The sequence below is a fragment of the Humulus lupulus genome, chromosome 9, assembly GCF_963169125.1.
Source record: "Humulus lupulus chromosome 9, drHumLupu1.1, whole genome shotgun sequence".
NCBI lineage: Eukaryota > Viridiplantae > Streptophyta > Magnoliopsida > Rosales > Cannabaceae > Humulus > Humulus lupulus.
This window is the reverse complement of record NC_084801.1, coordinates 178644413-178666713: the sequence shown is the minus strand read 5'-3', so window position 1 is coordinate 178666713 and position 22301 is coordinate 178644413. Positions and strand designations below refer to the sequence as shown.

The 22301-nt window shown below is 41.7% G+C and overlaps 2 protein-coding genes across 4 annotated transcripts; one reads left to right on the top strand and one right to left on the bottom strand.

The window, feature by feature from the left end:
* Positions 1-1085: 1085 nt before the first annotated feature.
* Positions 1086-3625, top strand: LOC133801327 (mannose-1-phosphate guanylyltransferase 1-like). Of its 3 annotated transcripts, none has more exons than XM_062239494.1 (5): positions 1086-1239; positions 1700-1850; positions 2260-2322; positions 2427-2666; positions 2755-3625. In XM_062239494.1, exons 2-5 carry the CDS (start codon positions 1740-1742, stop codon positions 3424-3426), a joined length of 1086 nt encoding a protein of 361 aa, XP_062095478.1. In that variant the 5' UTR covers positions 1086-1239; positions 1700-1739; the 3' UTR covers positions 3427-3625. The 3 variants fall into 3 exon arrangements, with proteins under 3 accessions (XP_062095478.1, XP_062095479.1, XP_062095480.1); XM_062239495.1 differs by having other exon boundaries at positions 1089-1239; positions 1657-1850; XM_062239496.1 differs by having other exon boundaries at positions 1097-1239; positions 1692-1850.
* A 237-nt stretch (positions 3626-3862) lies between these two features.
* On the bottom strand, positions 3863-6575 carry LOC133801329 (CASP-like protein 5B2). The gene is made up of 3 exons (XM_062239497.1): positions 6226-6575; positions 5024-5156; positions 3863-4491 (listed from the first exon to the last, which is right to left on the bottom strand). The coding sequence occupies exons 1-3, from the start codon at positions 6354-6356 to the stop codon at positions 4288-4290; spliced, it is 468 nt and encodes a 155-aa protein (XP_062095481.1). The 5' UTR covers positions 6357-6575; the 3' UTR covers positions 3863-4287.
* Positions 6576-22301: the final 15726 nt, after the last annotated feature.

Below are 22301 nucleotides of genomic sequence, written 5' to 3'. Positions count from 1 at the left end.
TTTATCTATAAAAACGTAAACTCCTCTACATCTAATTCCCCACCTAAAGGAGAACCAAATTATAGTAATAATACCGAAATAAACAAGATAAATGTCCAATACCACATTAGATTAGATGACATATTTTATGTTTGGTTTAGTGTACCTAACATTAAATTATAACAAAAGAGATTCATTTTCAAAACAAAAATAATAATAATACAACTTCATTATGATGTTAACCACCTTAAGTTTGTATAATATTAGTGGAATGTGTACATATAATTCACTATAATTAAAAGTTTATTTAGAAGTCAAGACATGTAGTTTCATCTTTAAAAAGAAAATCTCCCCTTTTTAAAGTTTATTTATATAGGAAAATGTAGTCTTTTTTTTTTTTTTCTAATTATCGAAAGAGGCTAGAAAACATATACACATAAAATAAACATTATGTTTAACTTAATTATTATAAAAAAGAAGGGAATTTATTTATTTGGTATCCTTTGTTTTTGCAAAGTATCGTTTCAGTACCTTCTGTTTTTAATAATGCTTATATGGTACCCGTATTTTGAAAATATAGACATTTGATATCCTAATTGATAAAATTTTATCAATATGACAAAATTGTCAGTAGTTATATATAATTTGTAGCATATATGATTGATAGTAATTTAATTAAATTGGTAAAACTTTATTAATTAAATTTAAGTTTAGGATACCAAATATATACGATTTTAAAATGCAGATATCAAATGAGCATTATTTGTAAATATAAGATATCAAAATGATATTTTGTAAAAATACAAATACCTACCAATAAAAGAAAAAGGAGAAGCAGAGAGAGAGAAAGTAATGAATTAGTTTTAGCTGTATATTAAACAGAACTCAATTTCATATAATCTCCAAAATATATATCTCATTTATTAAAATATATAAATCAAAACAAACATTTTCAGTCAAGAATTAAAAAGAAGTATTGCAAAATTGTCGTTTATCCAAAATAAAATAGAGCGTTTTTTACTTTTGTCAACTAAAACGACGTATATTTTGATGTCGTTAATTTGAAAAAGGAAAAAAAAAGGCGTTTTTGTATTGTCAATCAAGGACTCAAGGTGACGAAGACTAAAGCAATCGAATTGGCCAAACCCGTTCGAATGAAAGAAATACATAAAGAGCGTCTCAGGTCTCTGGCCTTCAAAAGGGACTCATTCAAAATCTTAGCTTAACTGCAAGAGAAGCTACTTTCTTGCTTTAACGCCTGTAAGTTTTGGTTATTCGTCTTGTGTATGTGTGTGTATATATATATTCAGATCTGTTCAATATCCTCACTGCAAATTTAATTTCAATTATAATATTGATTTAGTCATTGTGATCCAGTGTTGGGCTTGGGCCATTTTCTTCACCATCTTATTTTTCAAATTAAGTGTGTGTTCTCATTAATTTTTCTTTTCATTATCGTTCTTGTAGCTAGTCATAATTGCATATTCTTATGGTGCCAAATTATCAAAATCCAAAATGATTTGACAGGAATATGTGTGTATGTGTGTCTTTTTCTCATCAATAAGGAGTTGCATGCTGTTGAAATTTAATTACAAACTCATTTTTATTGTTGGGTTTTTTTTTTTTTTTTTTTTTTTTGTAATGTTTTGAAGTGTTTGATTTTGGTTTTGCTTCAAGATGCTGTGGTGGACCTTGGTAATTTACTTTTACAGCATTGCAGGCAGCAAAAGAGGGGTTTTTCTTTGGGGGGTCTGTTATCCATGAAGGCACTTATACTTGTTGGAGGGTTTGGGACCCGGTTGCGGCCATTAACTCTCAGTGTACCAAAGCCACTGGTTGATTTTGCCAACAAACCCATGATATTGCATCAGGTTTTACTTTAAATTATCCATTTTTGTATACTTATTTATTTATTTTTGTGGGGTGGGGATTAAATTATGTCAATATGTGCACTTACTAGTCAGAGTAGGGGACCATCTTTACCCAACGTTGTTTGTTATCCAAATTATATGCTATTATGTTGTAAGTCACTGTCCTTGTAACAATGGAGCCATTCAATTCACAAATATGAGTCAAGGGGACGATTTGAAAGTTGATTTTCTTTGTTTTCTCCTTTCTACAAATATGAGTTGACAAATGTGCTGATTGAGGCTAACTCAAGTAGTTGGGTATGTGAGTTATGAGTGTGTGATGCAGGGCTCAAATCCTGATGTTTGCTTGTATTCAGTTCCCTTGTCATACATAAACTCATTCAACATCTTGCTGAATTTGTGTAACCAGATTGAAGCTCTCAAAGCTATTGGAGTAACTGAAGTGGTTCTGGCCATCAATTATCAACCAGAGGTAGAATGAGCAAAATTGGATTTTATACAAAATTATTTTTTGTTGCTACAATTATGGATGATTATGAAGGATAAATGTACCTTCTTTTCGCTCTGTTGTTTCAGGTTATGCTTAATTTTTTGAAAGATTTTGAGGAAAAGCTCGATATCAAGATCACCTGCTCACAGGAAACTGAACCACTTGGCACAGCTGGTCCGTTGGCTCTTGCCAGGGATAAATTGATAGATGACTCTGGGGAGCCCTTCTTTGTCCTTAACAGCGATGTAATTAGCGAGTACCCGCTAAAAGAAATGATAGAATTCCACAAGAGTCATGGTGGGGAGGCTTCCATTATGGTAACCAAGGTAAGTTAAATCCTACTTACCTGCTATCAAGTCATTGACATTAAGCATATTGACTCCTACTGAAAGGAAAAGTACCATTTTGTTTTAGGTAGATGAACCATCCAAGTATGGTGTGGTAGTTATGGAGGGAACTACAGGGAGAGTTGAAAAGTTTGTAGAGAAACCAAAGATATTTGTAGGCAACAAGATTAATGCTGGAATCTACTTGCTTAACCCATCGGTTCTTGATCGGATTGAACTGAAACCGACCTCAATTGAGAAAGAGGTCTTCCCTAAGATTGCAGCAGAGAAGAAGCTGTTTGCTATGGTCCTGACTGGGTTTTGGATGGACATTGGACAGCCAAGGGACTACATAACAGGTTTAAGACTATACTTAGACTCCTTGCAAAAAAAATCATCCTCTAAGTTGGCCAGAGGATCACACATTATAGGAAATGTTCTGGTGCATGAGAGTGCTGTGATTGGAGAAGGATGTCTCATTGGGCCGGATGTAGCCATTGGTCCAGGATGCAAAATCGAGTCAGGTGTCAGGCTCTCAAACTGTACCGTAATGCGTGGAGTTCGAGTCAAGAAGCATGCTTGCATTTCCGGCAGTATCATTGGTTGGCATTCGACTGTTGGCAGGTGGGCTAGGATAGAGAACATGACAATCTTAGGAGAAGATGTTCATATAGGTGATGAAATTTATAGTAATGGAGGTGTTGTGCTCCCCCACAAAGAGATCAAATCAAGCATTTTGAAGCCAGAGATCGTTATGTGATGATTCTGATGACATTTGGTACAGACATCTAAAAACGGTTTTCATGTAGCAACAACTTGTTTAGTTTCCTTTCTTTTTGACTGTATGTATTAGATCCAGGTTGACCAGAATAATTTATTTATGTCATTTGTTATTGGTGAGTAGAAAATAATATAATGCAAATGTAATTTCACATAAACTTAATAATATGGAATTTTTTTTACTGGAATTTTATACACTCAGAAATTAGCGTACAATTTTGTATGTCAATATTTAGGAACTAATGTGTAAATAAGATTATTATTATGTAAGAGGAGGTTTTGGGTGTGTACATTAATGCTAAATCTTAAAGGAATGGCCACCACCTTTGGCCAAGTCAAAGCCAAATGGCCCTAGAATATGATAAAACAATTTCAGAACGGAGAACTTGTACTAATTTCCATGCCTTCATGGAGAGTTTGACAAAGTATTAATGATATTTCATTTGCAAGTTGATTATACATCTTTTCAAGCGAGGATACAACTTCTGCAAACATTTGGGAGAGTTACAGACAAAATTTTGATTCCCTCACCCTCTTTGTTTCATAACAAGTATATAACAATATAAAATTTAGAGTCTATAGCAAGCCACAACTTGAATTCACATGCCTAGCTCCAATGATGAGATTGATAATAAAGGGATGGAACCCTATGAAACGAGGGTGCGGCTCAGGTGTGGTCAGCAGGTTGCGCTTGCACACAATGATGATGCAACTGAATGAGAGATCCCCAAAGGCTGTTGAAGCCAGTAATTGCTTGCTATAGAACAATACCACTTACAAATGAAAATCAATGATAACTGTAGTACGAGTCTTGATAGTGAGGAAGGTATGCAAAGATCTTTTAAACTGAGGTTAATAAGATCCAAAACATCACATAAGATGATAAGGCAATTAGGGCCCATGTGAGGAAGGCCAAGGCAACAGAAATCTGAAAGTTATTGCATGGGAGGTGAAACTTAGACGTGCAGAAATTCATGTCTTTTGCATATAGAACTACAATCCCTGCTGATGAGCTTGCAGCAGCCAGTGATAGTGTAGCTGTAACCTGCACCATTTGTGATAGCCAAAATTGTTCCTTCTTATTATGTGTTTAAGAGCATGACGCCAGTAAACATAAAAATAAGCATATAACCAATGTTCGTTAACCAGCCAATGAAAAAGAGACACATCAACAATAATACAATGACAAATGAGGAGGAAGCTAGTTTCGATTCATCCATCTAAAAGGGGAAAACAAAATGAAATGCCAGTATGTGATGCAAACTAATGATTAAAAAGTTTCTTTTAAAATCCTCCCAGAAGCACAGCAGTAGTAGAGACTAGCTGTCGTCCAATCCACAGTGAGGATATGAATGCCAGATTTTTAAGAATGATCACTGAGATGCTGATAATGGATGAAAACAAAGGGCACAACACTCTAAAGTTGTGGTAATGGAGATATCAAATGTAATTATAAAAAGTCTGGCAGGATTTAACAGAACAGTCAAAATCATCTCTAAAATTTTAGACAAAAATTAAGACATGATCTACATTGTCATGTAAGAAATGCTATGACATGTAAGAAATAAGTAAGATACCCAATCTCCAACAACAAACAGGCTGACTAGGATTGGATTTTGGAGGTCCCTCTTTCTCCTCAAAGCATAAACATCAAGACATGCCAGTCCTAAGCTCCACAAAACTTGAAGCCCCATTGATGCAATCAAGTAGCTGAATTCAAGGAAGGAAAAAAAATTGAATACAACAATAAACATAAAAGCTCTTGGTAGTCTAGTTAGAGGGAAACACACAAATAGAACATTGTTCAACATTTCTATGAGAAAAAATTAACTTCGAGCAGTTTAGTTAGCAATTTAAATCCTGAAAATAAGCAGCAGAAAGCCATCATGAAAGAGAAATAAAAGATAAAAATGCAATACTGATTTTCAATCAGCAGAATAGGTCATATAAGAGCATTTGATATCTGTACTTCAAGCCCTGAAATTATATAAATTATCAAAATTCCGCCAATAATACTCAAGTTAGGTGCCCCATCCATGGATGAAACGAAACCTATGAAGACTTTACCGTAATGAAACAACCTTTATGACAATGTAGAGAACATAGACTTGATGATTTTCATTTTTCTGGTTGACTTTCTCCACTATAATGGTAGATATATAGGAGCCCGTAAAACATGTGCCAATGCAAGTACAATTTGATGAACCAACTTATAACTATTATATAACAAGTTAACAGCACCGTCATTACAAAAAATCTACTGCTAGGATCACTAACTCGAATACTAAACTTATCTGAAAAGAAAGTAGAAAAAACCCGTTTGTATACTTTCAACTCTCCAAAATAAGAGTCCAAAAGCATAAAATTGACTTCCAAATGCTTAAATTTTTGGGTTCTCATTTTCACTTCTTTAAAACATCAGTGTCCCAACTAAAACGACAACTAGGAACATGTATAGAGTAGGAATCGATGACAAACAAATTGCAATGAATTTCAATTAAACTAAAAATCTTTTTTCACAACTGTAACTATGATTATGTGTGCCTAAAGTTTCAGCATTACACCTTAGAATAGAACACATTGGTGCATTGGCCATTTTGAAATCAACCATGAATATTGACTACAATTTAGTTAGCATAGAAGATTAACCCAAAACGCATTCATATCCAACTTCCACGCATAATAGAAAAATCCAAGACAAACAGCTCAAGAAGAAAAAATTCCCAGAACCAGATAAATTCAAACAAATTAAAATAATTAAAAAATATTAGAAAAATACCAAAAAGCAGTAAAAGTAGCGAAGCCATTAGCAGAGACCATGATTCCGATGGAAGCAGCAGCACAAGCAACTTGCCCTAATCGGAGTACTAACCCACTCCCAGAACCCGGTCTCCCTACCAACTGCTTCATCTCCTCCTATCAATCTCAACAAAATTACAAATATATTAACCAAAACAGAGTAGAAGGCACTTCGTCCCAGACAAATGCCCTAACTAAAACCCTAGATTTTGAGTTCCAAAACCCCAACTTCCTCCATTTTCAGCCGAAATCCCCAAGGAAAGAAGATCTTCGGAGCTGAAATCAGAGTTTTGAGTACAGAAAAAGGGAAAAAGAGACAAAGAAGATTAGCTGGTGAGCTTTATTTGTTGGGTCATTTGTTTAAATAACAATAAATTAGGGACTAAAAAATAAAATAAATTAAAGTTGTAATTTTTTTTGTACGTAAAGTAAAGATTTCGGTTGGACTAGGGAGGGACTGCTGTTGTTAATTACTGTCTGAAAATCTCTTTTTATTAATAGTCCATTCCTACGTGGATTTTTTAAATTTAATAATTTCTGAGTGGTGTCCAGGCACATATATTTAATTAATAATTATTAAAAGAAAAATCAACAATAAAAATGATTTAACTCATTCATTTGAAGTACATTCCTTTTAAAGCAAGTACTTCACATGCAAGAAAAGACGCATATCACATTCAATAGCGCACGGGACCTACAAATAAAATATTCAATGTAACAAGGATTTTTTCATGATACAAAATTCAATTTGATAAAATTGGTTGGGCGGGACAAAGTTTCTAGGAAAAATTGAATTTGACAATTTTAGCATCCGAAGCATTTTTTCTTTTCTTTTTCCAGCTGTTGTAAAATAGAGAAATCTTTAAAATATAAATAATTTATGATAAAAGAGTGCTCTAGCAGCTCTTTCATTTTCCGCATGCTTTATAAAAAACTGAAACGTCCTAAATTATTTAATAAGATTTAGGGTCTTGATTAGGGGGTTGGGATGATAAATTATAGAAATTATATTATTATATGATACATATGTGTGTATCTTTATATGATTATTTGAGTTATATTATAATATGACTTGATATGCATGTTCAGATGAATTAAATATACATGTAGGTCCATTTCTGATTAAATTGGCAATTTTTGTAATTTGACCTGTTATGAGTGTATGTGATATATGTGTGAGACTACATTATTATGTGAGTATATTTTGATTACTTGGCACGAGACGATCCTAGGAAGCAAGTTAGTAGGAAAGTCACAACAGGACTCATATTTAACTCGGTATGAATCAAATGGTATTTTAGGTATTTATTACATTACCAGGATATTGGGTAAAGGGAATGATTATTTGATGAAATATTGAGAGTTAGTGAGATCACGAGCAAATTTTAGGGAATTTGACTATTTGGCCCCAGGGACGTGTTTGGAACCCCAAGCCTTGAAGGTTACTTAAGCTCGAAGTAACCTGACAGAAAAAAATATATGTTCAAAACACTGTTTCTCTCTCTCATGTTATCTCTTTTTATCGTTCGTTGCATTTTCGAAGGAAACTCGAGTTTTAGGACTCGGATTCAAGCAAGGATAGAGTCATAACGATTATAGGAATGATTATAAGCTTATTAACCGGAGGATTTAGTGAGAAACGACATAAATAGAGGTAATTTAAGCTTTGAATTTCCGAGTTTCCGTTTCCTGAAATTTCTTAAGTTTTGAATTTGGATTTTATGTTTTGAGAAGTTTTTGAATTATTTGAAGCTTGGGTTTTAAGGATTTTGTACCATTGAGATGATTGGAAACTTTGATTTTGAGATTTAGGGGTGTTTGGATAGGTTTTTGGATTTAAAATGGGAAAATGGAGTTTTCTTGTAATGCCCCGGATTCCCTAATGCAGTTTAATGGCTGGATTAGTAGGCTGGGAAGGCCATAACTATTTAATTATGCCATTAAATGATAATATGCATGTTTATGTGAATTATATTATAATGTGATGTTAAATGCATGCATGTGGGTCCACATTTTATTTCAGGGATGTTTTGGTAATTTGGCCCATTGAAGGCGTAATTGTATATTTGTATGCATGTCGGTGACCTATTATTGGGACCACATTATAATGTGGTTTTGTTCGAGCTTTCGGCATGAGACGATCTTGGAATATTTATTAGCGGTCTAGTCATAACATGTTTAAGTTCGGGGCTCGGGATGAATCTTGGGGTGATTTTAATGATTAGAGCGTTACTGGGAAATAAAGGGTAACGGAATATGAATTATTGGTGTTTGAGATTATCGAGAATAGCGGGAATTGGATAGCGTTAATTATGATTAACGAGATAGGTGAGAAATACCAATTTTGCCCTCGGGAGCCTTTAGAAACCCTTATTAGACCTAGGGGTATTTTGGTATTTTTACCCCTAGAATAGACTTAAGCCATTGAAGGCTGTAGAAAGGTAGTGAAAACAAAGCATAAGTTCAAGAGTTTTCCCGTACCTTTTCTCCTTCAGTTTCCTTTGTGATTTTTGAGCCATTCTTGAGGATTCAAGCTTGGGAAGTAAGCCTTGGGAGTTTGGGAGTGTGTTCCACCATTGAAGAGTATCATAAGCTGAGCTTGGGGTAAGTTTCTAGCCATTGAATTCTCTAGTTTGCCATGTTTTAGTTCTGGTTTTCAGTTGTGATTTCTAGGTTGAATACTTGGTTTTGTTGGGAGTTTTGGCTAGGGTTCTTATGGTTATGATGATTGGGGTATGTGAGGATGGTTTTTGGGTTCATTTGGCACCAAAGATGGGATTTGGAAGCATTGGAAATAGGTTAGAATCGAAGGAGTCGAAGAAGAAGGTTTCAGGGGAGTGCTAATATGGGGGTAGCGCTACAACGCCCATCCTAGGGCGCTATAGCGCTACACAGGATTTATGTGGGCAGTTTGGGGGTTCTGAGTTTAGCACTAGGGCGCTAGGGAGTAGCGTTGTAGCGCTTCTTTGTTCCTCCAAAGTCCCGTTTTGAGTGTTTTTAAGGGTTTTTGGCTCGGGGTTTCAATCCTTAAGGCCCAGGATCGAATCTACTCACCGTGTGGGCATGTTTCGAGGGCCCAAGAGTGGGGTTTAGGTTAAGACCCTTTCCTTGTTGATTTTCATTAATGGAGGTTATAATTGGTTATGATTAGGTAACCACTAAGGAATCAAAGGTCGATCGTTCTCAAGAGTTGTTTTTGTTTTATTTTTGCTCAAACCTGAGGTAAGAAAATTGCACCCTGTATACATATGACATGCATGATTGTTGTTGAGGCATGTTTGTTGATATATGTGGACATTGATTGCATATTAAGTGCTAGCGGATGTTGTTTACTTGTGTATGGCACTGACTAGTCAGGGACGGCACTAGTCGCGTATCACTGACCTAAGAGTCAGAAATGGTATAAGCGTCTTGAACGCGGGGCCGAATGAAGATTAGATCTAATCGATATCAGCGTTGAATGACTCCAAGACATTAATGTTGGACCGACCCTAAGACTAGTTACTCAAAGCCAGGGCCAAAGGCCTAGGTGACTGTTTGTCATATGGCTAGGGAGCGGAATCCCATGGTTATGACTCTATGGTCATGAGGTAGGTTATGTTGGTGACCAGTCATCATGCACCTAATCTGTTTAAGCTAGTGAAAGGATCACTTATCTATATCCCCGGTGACCCTATCGTCACATGGCTATTGGGAACGGAACCCACCTTAGTGACTTTTGCGACTGTCACTCCCCTGTTTTGGACTGAAATTCCTGAATGATTATTATGATCATTGTTGATATTATATCATGCTATATTGTGTTTTCTTGCTAGGCCTTGGCTCATGGGTGCTATGTGGTGCAGGTAAAGGGAAAGAAAAGCTCACCCAGCCTTGAGTGGAGAGCTTAGGTGGTGATGTGTACATATGAGGCCGCTTGACCACCGCGGCCAAGGAGTTCTCAGAGAAACTAGGGGGTTTACCCTATTTTTGCCGCTTAGGTCGGTGGGTTTGTAATTTTGAAATAGTAGTGACCTTTTTGAGTTGTAAATATTGTTTTTATGGGTCCATGTACAATTTTATGCATTTAATAAAATATATCATTTCCTTTTTATTAGTTTTCCACCTTAGCCTATTAATAACAATTAGAGCACGTTTTTAACCAAAGGACTCGGGTAGCGAGTCAAATTTCCGATTCACCGTTCATCGTAATGGTTCTGGGGTAACCAGGGCGTTACATTTCTTGTCTGTGTTCGTGGTTGGGCCGCGACCCTTTTTGTGTGTGTCGCGGCCCAGGCTTGAAGAAGCAAGTGGATTTGGATGTTGGGGCACCTTGGGCCGCGACACTATTTAGGAAAACCGCGGCCCGTGACGCAAACAGAGAAGGGGTTAGCCCCTGTTCTTGAGCAGGTCGCGGCTCGGGTTTTTAGGGTCGCGGCCCAAAAGGGGAAAAATGACCAAAATGAGTTTTTAGTGATGGGAACTTAAACCTAAGGGCTCGAAATCGATCCTACTACTCGGTTTATTAGAGTTCGACGTCCCAGAGGCTAGGACTCGGTTCAAAAGCCTTTATTTACGCGTTTTGACAAGATTCTATATTATGGTTGTGACTAGGTTATCGCCAGGGGCTCGAAAACGGGATTGTGCTCGATGGTCGTTTATTGGTAACCTGTGCTTGGACTAAAGATAAGAAAATTGCACCCAGTATGTGCTACATGTGATTATGGTTTGGCCTGAATGTTGAATATAGAATTGATCAGAGCTTGAGTGTAACATCCCAAATTTCCTAATAAGGCTTAGGGCCTTGATTATGGGGTCAGGATGGAAAATTATGGAAATTATGTGATTATGTGATATATATATATGTGTATCAATATGTAATTATGTGAGTTATTGTTATCTTATTTTAAATAATATAATGTTAGATTAAATAATGTGACAGAATGTGATTAGTCACACCTTGTAACATATTATTGAGAGTCACAAAATTGGACACATGTATATGCCCAAATGTGACATATTTTGGAGTTACAAAAACAATTACAAAATTGTAACTCTCAAAATATTACCCAATAATGTGTAGATTTGATATTACACATTTTGATTTGAATTTCTCAAAGCCATAAGAGATATGGTTGTTAGAGATGTGATTTTAACTCCCATAAAGTGTATGGAAGTTACAAAATCAAGTGGGAATGAATTTGGAACGTTTTGGCAAATTTGGAAAATTGGTTGCTGAAAAAATGACTTGGGCCGCTGCCAATGTTTTTCAGGCCGCGGCCCAAGAGGCAGAAACACATCGTGGGTCGCGGCTCATGTTTTTTAGGCTGCGGCTTGAGCAACTGACAACATTTTCCAAACTTCGGTTTTATCCAATTTTGAACGTTTCCAACAGCCAAGTAACTCCCAAATCTCTATTTTAATTCCATAAACATCCAATTAATCATTGGTAACAGCCATAGGGGTTGGTGGAATTTGAAATTCAAAGGGTGTCTCAAAACTCTATAAATAGGAGCCTAATGCTCACTTGTAAGACACACTATTTTCCATCCACAAAGCACTTGACTGGAAAATACACCATAGATGCTTGATTATTCCAGAGAGCTATATCCTAGAGATATCCCTTAGTGCTTAGAGAATAGGGGGAAATAAGCTTTTAGACAAAGGTTTTGAACATTGTTCAAGTTGGTGATCCCCACTACTCTACACCTTGGTTGTGTGAGAGTATGTTCTTTTTATTGGTTTTATTTTCATTCTTTTGATCTTGTTGATCTTATTTACTTGTATTCTTATTGTTTTGAGTTTGTAACCTTCTTCTTCTACATCTTTCTATTTACTTGTATTTTGAGCAATTGAGTTATAATATTTATCTAATCAATTATCTTGTCTGTTGTATTTTTTGCATAGATTTGTATTTTGGTTTTTCCATATTTCCATTGAGTATAAAAATATATTCTCTAACAGTTATATTACAATATGACTTGATATGCATGTGTTTTGTGTATTAATTATGCATGTAGGCTTATTTATGATTAATTGGGTAATTTTCGTAATTTGGCCCGTTATGAGTATATTTGTCATATATGTGGTATATGTGTGGTACTACCTTACTATGTGGTTATGTTTGGGTTACTCGACACGAGACGATCCTAGGGAGTAAGCTAATGGGAAAGTCACAACGAGACCCATATTTGACTCGGAGTGAGTCAAGGGGTATTTTGGGTATTTAGCACATTATTGGGATATTGGGTAATGAGAATGATTATTTGATGATATATTAGGAGTTAGTGAGATCAGGAGGGAATTCTGGGAATTTTGACTATTTTATCCCCGGGGCGTTTTTGGGACCCCGAGCATTAGGATTTGTTTAAGGTTACTTAAGCTCGAAGTAACCTGTTAGAAACATAAAAAGATTGTTCAAAACATTCTCTCTCTCTCTCTCTCTCTCTCTCTCTCTCTCTCTTTTGTCCCCTTTTTGACACTGTTCGCATTTTCGAAGGAAACTTGAGTTTTAGGACTCGGATTCAAGAAAGGATCGAGTCATAGCGATTCTAAGGAATATTAGAAGCTTATTAGCCAGAGGATTTAGCTGGGAAACGACTTAATCAGAGGTAATCCAAGTTTTGAGTTTTAAGCTTTGATGGATTTTATGTTTTGATGAGTTTTTTGATGGTTTGAGATTTGGGTTTTGATGGTTTTGGACCATTGGGATGTTTGGGAACTTTGTTTTTGAGATTTGGATATGTTTGGATAGGTTTTTGGAAGATTTTTAAATGAGGAAAACGAAAGTTTTGGCTGGGTTCGTGGTGGGGCCGCGGCCCAGGCTTGATGAAGGAGGAGGCCTGTTGTTTCAAGCCACGGTGCCAGGCGTAGGCAGAGAGGGGGCTTGGCCTTTGTTTGGAGGCGCGTCGCGGCTTAGGGCTGGGGGGCTGCGACGCTTAAAGACAGTTTTGGCCAAAGTGAGTTTTTAGTCATGGGAACTTAACTTTAAGGGCTTGGATCAATCCTACTACCCGGTTTGGTAGGATTCGACGTCCCGGAGGCTAGGACTTGGTCCAGAAGTATTTATTTACTCGTTTTGACGAGATTCTATATTATGGTTGTGACTAGGTGATCGCTAGGGGCTTGAAAACAAGATCGTGCTTGAGGGTCGTTAAATGGTAACTTGTGCTTGGACCAAAGGTAAGAAAACTGCACCTAATATGTGATGCATGTGATTATGGTATGGCAAGAATGTGGAATATGGAATTGATAAGAGCTTGAGTCTCTGTAAATGTGCATGGTCATAATTATGTTGGTGATTGTTGATGAAGCATGTCGAGTGCTCTATATTTGAATATATGTTGCATTGTGAATGCTGGAATACATTGTTTATCTGAGCTACGCACTGACTTATTAGTCATCTATTCAGGGCGCAGGACCCCAGAGAGACTTCGTAGTCATCTATTCAAGGCGCAGGACCCCATAGAGACTTAATAGTCATCTATTCAAGGTGCAGGACCCCAAAGAGACTTATTAGTCATCTATTAAGGGCGCATGACCCCATAGAGACTTAATAGTCATCTATTCAGGGCACAGGACCCCAAAGCGACTTAATAGTCATCTATTCAGGGCACAGGACCCCAGAGTAACTTAATAGTCATCTATTCAGGGCGCGGGACGTGGTTTAAGTTATAAAAGAACCCTAGTCCACGAATCTTTAGTATTATGAGGATTGCAAGCTTGTCATTGCAAGCTTTTACAATGTATTCTCAGGCAGCGTTTAGATTGCTCTGAGTACAAGTAGTTTTCTCTCCAAAAAACTGCCCCTTTACAATGAGACTTCCATCCCTATTTATAGAGGCTGGGGTCATTAATATTAATCATCAGTAATTAATACACACTATTCCTACATTTGTAGGATTAATAAACTTCAATGCATTGGGTTGCATTGAATAGAGACCACGACCTAGGCGAGATTTACGGGGCCCACTGCAGAAAGGTAACCACTTTACGGGGAACATGCCCCTTGGACTGTCAGGGCACGATGTACGTACTTTCGTGTCAGGCGGCGTAGTGGGTGTGCGAATTGTCGAGTTGTACACTTGACAACACTGTTGACGGTTCGCCCACAAGGTTGTCAGACGATCCTCTGACTCTGAAAACCTGTACCTATTGACACGTTGCTCGTTGTCCTAGGTCCGAGAACTAGAACCTCAGACCTAGGAGGCGATTGAGAGACAGGATCCCTCGCCTTAACTGTCCGTGCTGGAGAACCTCCATCTTCGAGACCGAACATCGGGGAGTAACTCATCAAGACACCTACGGTCCCCTTCAAGGATAAGGCCTCATCTAGGAAGATCCTTGCTCTGACTATAGGCCTCAGGCAGTAACATGCCACGAGGATGTCCACAAACATCCTAGCCAACCACTGGGGGTTGCCACATGTCGGTGGTGAAAAATATGGACAACAAGTATAATATCAAAATTCAAAATACTAACATTAACCTTATTATATGCTTGTAGTTTGCCTACATCATTTACTCCATTAAATGAAACTTTGAAGGGTGTTTATAATCTCAATCTCTCCTCCCGAATGGTGGAGTCACAAGACATAGAATTGGAAACAAAAAATATTGAAATAGTTGCCAATATCAAAACTAAGAATTGTGCTTATGACCCACAGAAAAACAAGATTCCAACACACCTGTTACGACATGTTTCACTTGCAAGGCGTTATATAGAACCAATACCGCTCCCATTTCCATTAGGAAGATATTCAAAATTTACAAATGCAGATGGAAACCTTGCCATTTTTGTTTTTGACAAAGGACAATGTGGTATATACGATATTCTCACACGTTCAGTAAGTCCTTAAATTCGTAAATTAATCCAAATGATTAATTGAACTTCTAAATTTTTAATTCAAATCTACCTAATCATTTATACAATGCTAGTTACAAAGTTAATTTATTATCGTTTTACTATATGATTAATAACTTATAAATTGTTTGCCAATTTAATGTTGCAAAATATAGCTTATTTCAAAACGGTATTACACTGGTAAAATTCCTCCATTTGGAATTTGGAATCGAGTTACGATCACAACAAATGGATACTTAGATCGATATAAACTTGTCACAATGTACACCAATGGTTTCCACAAATTTGGAGGAATTTTCAGCTGGGAATACCATATGTTTCAATGCCTGTCATCACACGTGCACAAAAGCACTAAATAACAAGAACAAAAAGAGAATGAAACATACTACTGCCATGTCCCAAGTCATCATCTACTGCTATATGGAAATAAAGAAGATAGTTTCATTAAATTGTTTGATTGTACAAATAGGACTATTAAAATTATTGTGATGTTGGACTTCCCTTACAACCACTCCTATTTTAAACACCAATTGCCTGGAGTAGCAATGAAGGAGTCATTCTACATTCAACCAAGGGACTAGGACTATGGGATATAGGCCGGCCTCAACCAGTTCAAATGAGTCATCTCCCATCAATGGGAAGTGTTATCCCCATTTCCTGTCGTGGGCCCAGGACGATGGTCCAGGCCCATGGTCTGGGCGTTCGGATATGGGCCCTGCCTAAGCTCGCTTGGTACAAGAGTACCCAAGGGCTATGGCCCAAGCGTGATTCTGGACCCGGATGGTGTCCGGGATGGTGATCCAGGACAAACGTCTAGGAGACGTATGGACAGTTGGGATTACAGTTGAAGTATACGTAGAACAATCCCAGAGCCTGGTTAACGGTCCGGGCCTATGGTAAACGAAGAGGGACAGAGGTAAACGAACCCGGATCAGGTTCTCCTGGTTTGGCAAGGAAAGGCATCCGTGACCCTGAAGCCGCCCCACGACGCATGGGGGTTGTCCCTAGGGGTGAGCATTGGGCGAGTTGGTCGGGTTACAAGGTATTTTTACCCGTCCAATGTCATAATCGGGTTAGCAAAAATGACCCGTAACTTGCCCAATTAAGAATTTTTTTTTTTAAACCGTCCAATAATTTGGGCGGGTTGGTCGGGTTAACCCGCCCAAACCGAAATGGGATTTTTTGGGGCGGGTTGGGCGAGGGTCGGGTTGGTCGGGTTGGGCGGGTCAACCCGCCCAAACAAATTATTATTATTTTTTAATTTTTTTAAATTTTTGTAATTTTTTTCTTTTAAATACTAATACTAATAGTGTGAAGTTTATCTTTTTTAACTTAAAACAATATTTTAAATTTATAGTAAAAAAATAAAACAAAACTTAATTAATTTATATATATAATGCTTAATTGGGCGGGTTGGGTTATATTGGGCGGGTTGGGTTATATTTTCAACCCGCCCAATGAAACAATTGGGCGGTTTAAATTTTGGTCGGTTTATTCGGGTTGCGTTTTTTGGCGGTTTTTTCGGGTTGGTTTGGGCGGATTATTCGGGTTGGGCGGGTTGTAAAAATTTCTACACAGCCCTAGTTGTCCCCACTTTTCACCTGCGGAAAAGGCCACCTAGGGATTGCACGCCGCTGTTTTAGACCTGCGCTGCCAAGTACTCTGACTGGCTTTGTCCCCTGAATCTGCCTCGTAACTCGAAGTGCCCAGACCAAAAGCACCATTTTTTCGGGCAAAATATAGTTCTTGGGCCACCCTATTGGGCCTTAATTATTCTTGGACCTGTGTATTTTTATCTTTTGTATTAGGCTTCCGCCAGAGAAGCCAAGAGTATCCACATCTTTGATGGGCCCGGGTCATACCCGGCCCAGGTCCAGTGTTCCTATGAGCCTATAAATACAGGCGATAGAGCACTGGAAAAATGGATCTCTCTTCGACTGGTATACTGTAAAAACATAGAGAGAAACTCCATTGTAAAAGACTTTCCAAGCTCTAATACAACTAACTCGTGGACTAAGGCTTATTAACGCCCCAACCACGTAAAAATCCTGTGTTAATCTTCTAAAATCCATGTCATTAGTCTTAGCTAATATTCATTAGTGTAGTTTCCGAAAATCTCGGTAAACATTTTGGTGCTTTCATTGAGAGCCTGAGAAAGCTAGTGCTAAACCAAGCCTTTACTACAATGGTGAACACACGACACACAACATTTGACCCTAGTAATCCAGAGCAGGGCAATGGAGATCCATTGCCTTCCCAGCATCTTCCTCAGAATCCGCCTGGGAACGCTCCTCCTCAAACATCTCACCTTGACGAGTCACAAGACTATGAGGGTGGGACAGAGTAGGAAGAGGAGAACGAGGAGGAATATTATGAAGAGGAAAACGAGGGGGAGTACCACGACGAAGCTGCGGATCCCGAGATCCCAGAAGGAGAGCTCAACCAGCAGGACCTGAAGGTGACTAGATTGAGGCAGCAAGTCCTGGACCAGGAAGCCAGGATTGTTGAGCAGGTAGAGGCGCACCGGCGGATGCAAGAGTCTCTCCAAGCCCTGGAGGCGTTCATAGCCGCACAGGGTCCGGCGACCCATCCCCCGGCTGGCTCACTTCCGGGAGCGCAACAGCCCGCTCCGCAAGCCCGAGCCGGGGTCCACGAAGAAGCAAGGCCGACCTCTCCCCCAGAGCAGTTTCCTGAGCCAGCCCCTGGAAACCCGGACAAGGAGAAAAATAAGGCCAGTGGAAAGACCCGAGAAAAGAGCACCCTCGCCACGAAAGTCGGGACCCGTTCCCGGCCACTCCCTAGGAAAGAGAAGGTGCGCCCCGTCCCAGGACGAGGCCACCTAATCGATCCGCAGGGGACACGGCTGCGGAACGCACGGCCCCGGCACGCCCCAGGGCGAGACGAACGGGAAAGGTCTTTGCACCCAAGTGCCTCGGTAAACAAAAACTGTCGGGAGCGGCTGCGTAGCGAAGAGCGTCATGCCTTTAGTTCAGGGGATGACACGTCCCGGATAGACCTACACAACGGACTGAACGCTCGGAAAGAGCGGGCCCATAAGGAAAAGATTCTCCCCCGAGGTGGCGACCTTAGGAACAACATCAATAACAGGAGGAACGAGAGAATCCCCCTGGAGGACGGCACGGCCAGGCAGCTCATGGAGCAGCTGGCTGCTTTGAAAAAGGTCACGGACCGTTTGGTCCGCAAGCAAGAATGAGCGGATACTGACTCCGATGAAGAGGATAAAAAGCCTTGCACGAGGCACATCCTGGACGCTGTACTCCCCAAGGGGTTCAAGATGCCAAGCCTCACCGCCTATACTGGAAACATCGACATCAGGGACCATCTGTCCCGATACAACCGGCTCCTGACAGTGGCCCACGTCAATGACGACGACAAGTGCCTTTGTTTCTCGATCACTCTAGGTGGTCCCGCCGAGGAGTGGTGGAAAAGACTTAAGCCGGGATCCATCCAATCCTGGTCCGGACTGCAGTCAGCGTTTCACAAGCAGTTTGTGGTCGCCATGAGGATGGACATGCAGATCAGCGCCCTCGCAAATATCAAACAGCTCCCCACGGAGACACTGAGGGCCTACATCCAACGCTTCACTGAAGAAGCCTCCAAGACATAGGTGGACGACGGACAGCGCTTGGTTGCGTTGCAATCTGGAATCCGAGCTAGGTCTCCTCTCTGGGACGACATGCAGCGTAACAAGGCGACTACCCTGGAAGAGTTCATCAGGAGGGCCCAAGGATTTATCAATTGGGAAGAGGCCCAGATCCAGGCTTTCGGGTGGCCTCCGACACCACAGCCCAGCGCCCAAGCGTTCCCGGGGTACGGGGCCTCGTTCCCAGCGCAGTCCTACGTCGCGCCCCCAGTAGCCCTGGGACCGGCCGTTACTCCTGGAATCAGCTACACCCCTACGGTGTATGGTCCTGCCTCTTCGGGATATGTCCCGGCCCAATCCGCCCACTTCTCCGGATATGGGGCCGCGCCGGCGGGTCACAGCGTCGCCCCCGTCGGGGCCCAGCAGTCACAGGCGGGAGTGACAGAAGCGAGCGTGAACCCCTCCCGGGGGAAGCGATCTGGCAAAGGCCAGAACCGGCCCGAGCCGGTCAAGAAGGGAAAAAGGGGCTACGAGCCCCAATATTTAGAATACATCAATCTAGTGGACACCAGGGAGAACATCTACTTGGCCACAGAAGGGGCGGTTCACTACCGGAAGCCTGGCCCCATGTTCAAGGGGGGAAGGAATCTGAGGGATACCATCAAGAGGCGCGCCTATCATAAGGATGTAGGCCACACTACCAAAGAATGTCGGCAGCTCAAAGACAAGATCAAAAATCTCATCAAGCTGGGGCATCTCCACCAATGGGTTAGGATGCCCGTGGGAGTCCCAGGCCTGTCAGCAGGCCCCGGACAACCCACGGTCCCGGGAGCACCCAGGGCATACCCGCCTCAGGGAGGGTATGCACAGGGACCGATGGCACAGGCCCTTCAGGGGGCCCCCGTCGCACCAGCTCCCAGCCCTAAAATGCCTTACCCATCTGGGGCCGCACCCCCTAAAGTGGACGGGCATGTGGCCACCATCTCGAGCGGACCTCACCTGGGAGGACCGTCTAGGAACGACCAAAAGCGCTATCTGAGCGTATTGGACCATGATCAGGAGGTATGCGCCCTTGTTCAGGCCCCGACTCAGCGCCCGAAGTTGATGAACCTCCCCATCACCTTCATGGAGGACGACGCCCGCAACGTCCATTTCCCGCACCATGACCCGCTGGTCATAGGTGTGCAAATCGCCAACAAGTTGGTGTCCCACGTGTTGGTGGATGACGGGAGCTCCATCAACCTCTTATTCAAGCCCGCCTTCACTGTCATTGGCTTGACCGAAGCGGATCTGGCATCGTGCCCGACCCAGATTTACGGCTTCAACAGAGATACACTACTCCCCATGGGGAAGGTCCAGTTGCCCGTTACGTTGGGAAGTGACGTTCAAGTTCTGCACCTTTGTAGTGGTGGACTGCCCCACCGCTTACAATGTCATTTTTGGTCGGCCCGCATTAGTAGAATTCGGGGCCATCACCTTTATCCGTCATCTTTGCATGAAGTTCCCTTACGATAACGGAGGGGTGGGGACTATCCGGGGAGATCAGAAGAGCGCCCGAAAGTGCTACCATGTGTCCGCCCGGCCAATATATATGGTCCGGGACGAGCCAGTTGAGGACTTCATCGACCCGATTCCTCCCCCACCTGCTGAGATGGTGATCCAGGAAGAAGATGACCTAGACCCAAGGATAGGGGACGACCGCATCCTAGAGCCAATGGACGAGATAGAGGAGGTGTGCATCAAAGACACCAATCCGACCCGGGTCATCCAAGTCGGGAAAAATCTGTCGGCAGATGTTCGGGCCGCCATCATCGCCCAAGTTAAGGAGAACCAGGATATCCTAGCCTGGTCTCACTCGGACATGATGGGGATCGACCGCAACATCATCTGCCATGCGGTGAGTATTGACCCAAACACGACCCTGGTCCGCCAGAAACGCAGGCCTTTGGGGACGAAGAGGGCCGAGGCTCTTAAGCTGGAAGTTGAGAAGCTGTCTTCAATCAACTTCATACGTGAGGCTGTATACCCCATGTGGCTGGCCAATCCCGTTCTGGTGCCAAAACCAAACGGGACATGGAGAACGTGCATCGACTTCACGGATCTCAACAAAGATTGTCCGAAGGATTGCTTTCCGCTGCCCAGGATCGACCAAATGGTGGATGCTACGTCCGGGTACAAGATCTTAAGCTTCATGGACGCTTACTCCGGCTACAATCAGATCTTTATGCATGTGGCAGATCAGGAGCACACCAGTTTCCAAACCGACAAAGGGGTATACAGCTAGAAGTCATGCCCTTCGGACTGAAAAATGCCGGGGCAACCTATCAAAGGCTTGTCAATCGAATGTTACGGGCCCAGCTAGGACGAAACATGGAAGTCTATATTGATGACATGCTGGTCAAGTCCAAGACGTCCAGGAAGCATTCAGACGACCTGGCTGAAGCTTTCACAGTTATTCGGAAGTACGGGATGAAGCTGAATCCCAAGAAATGCACTTTTGGCGTGGCCTCCGGGAAGTTCTTGGGCTTCATAGTGAGCTTCCGGGGAATAGTGGACAATCCGGATAAGATCAAGGCACTGATTGATATGCCTCTCCCCGGAAGCATAAGGACGTGCAAAGCTTGACCGGGCGGATAGCCGCCTTAAGCCGTTTCGTTTCCAAAGCCACGGACAAGTGCATCCCGTTCTTTAACGTCCTTCGGGGAAGCCAGCGGTTTGAATAGTCAGTCGAGTGCGAAGAAGCCTTTCGTAAACTGAAAGAACGCCTGGCCCTAGCTCCGATCCTAGCAAAGTCGGTGGACGGGGAGCCTCTGTACCTCTATCTGGCAGTGACCGAGCACGCGATCAGCGCCGCGCTGGTACGGGAGGAGGAGAGGACGCAGCTCCCGGTGTACTACGTGAGTAAGCAATTGTTGGACACTGAGTCTCGGTATCCACTAATCGAGAAGCTGACCTTTTGCCTGCTGATGGCATCCCAGAAGCTCCGGCCTTACTTCCAGGCCCACGCCATAAAGGTCCTGACCAACCACCCCCTGCGGCAAGTGTTACATAATCTCGAGTCCTCGGGAAGACTCCTAAAGTGGGCCATGGAACTAAGTCAGTTCGATATATCCTACGTCCCTAGAGTGTCCATCAAGGGGCAAGCCCTGGCCAATTTCATCGTTGAGTGTTCCAGGGTATCTTAGGAAGACGATGATCCCAAGATCCCCGCGGCGCCCGTATGGAAGGTCTTCGTGGACGGGGCCTCGAATGAGAACAGGGCCGGGGCCGGGATCATCTTGGTATCACCACAGGGACACCAGTTACAAAATTCCCTTCGTTTCCAGTTCAAGGCATCGAACAACGAAGCAGAGCATGAAGCTGTCTTAGCCGGGTTGCGTTTGGCCCAGGAAGTAGGGGCAGCGAACCTGGAAATCTACAGCGATTCCCAGTTGGTTGTCAGGAAAATCTCGGGGGAATATCAAACTAAAGGAGAGAGAATGGCGGCTTACGTGACCCAGGCGAGAGAGATGTTGCAGGCGTTCACAAAGCACTCCATCTGCCAGATCCCCAGAGAGCAAAATGTCTTTGCAGACACACTAGCAAAGCTGGCCACCGACGCCGAAGCAGAA

What these genes read in the sequence shown, in the direction of transcription:
- LOC133801327 (XM_062239494.1), top strand. Translation starts at nt 1,740, where the DNA reads ATGAAGGCACTTATACTTGTTGGAGGGTTTGGGACCCGGTTGCGGCCA. An exon ending in AACCCATGATATTGCATCAG is followed by an intron (nt 1,851 to 2,259) that starts GTTTTACTTTAA and finishes TTGTGTAACCAG; the next exon opens with ATTGAAGCTCTCAAAGCTAT. An exon ending in CCATCAATTATCAACCAGAG is followed by an intron (nt 2,323 to 2,426) that starts GTAGAATGAGCA and finishes CTGTTGTTTCAG; the next exon opens with GTTATGCTTAATTTTTTGAA.
- LOC133801329 (XM_062239497.1), bottom strand. Translation starts at nt 6,356, where the DNA reads ATGAAGCAGTTGGTAGGGAGACCGGGTTCTGGGAGTGGGTTAGTACTC. An exon ending in GCTACTTTTACTGCTTTTTG is followed by an intron (nt 5,157 to 6,225) that starts GTATTTTTCTAA and finishes CCTTGAATTCAG; the next exon opens with CTACTTGATTGCATCAATGG. An exon ending in TGTTTGTTGTTGGAGATTGG is followed by an intron (nt 4,492 to 5,023) that starts GTATCTTACTTA and finishes CAAATGGTGCAG; the next exon opens with GTTACAGCTACACTATCACT.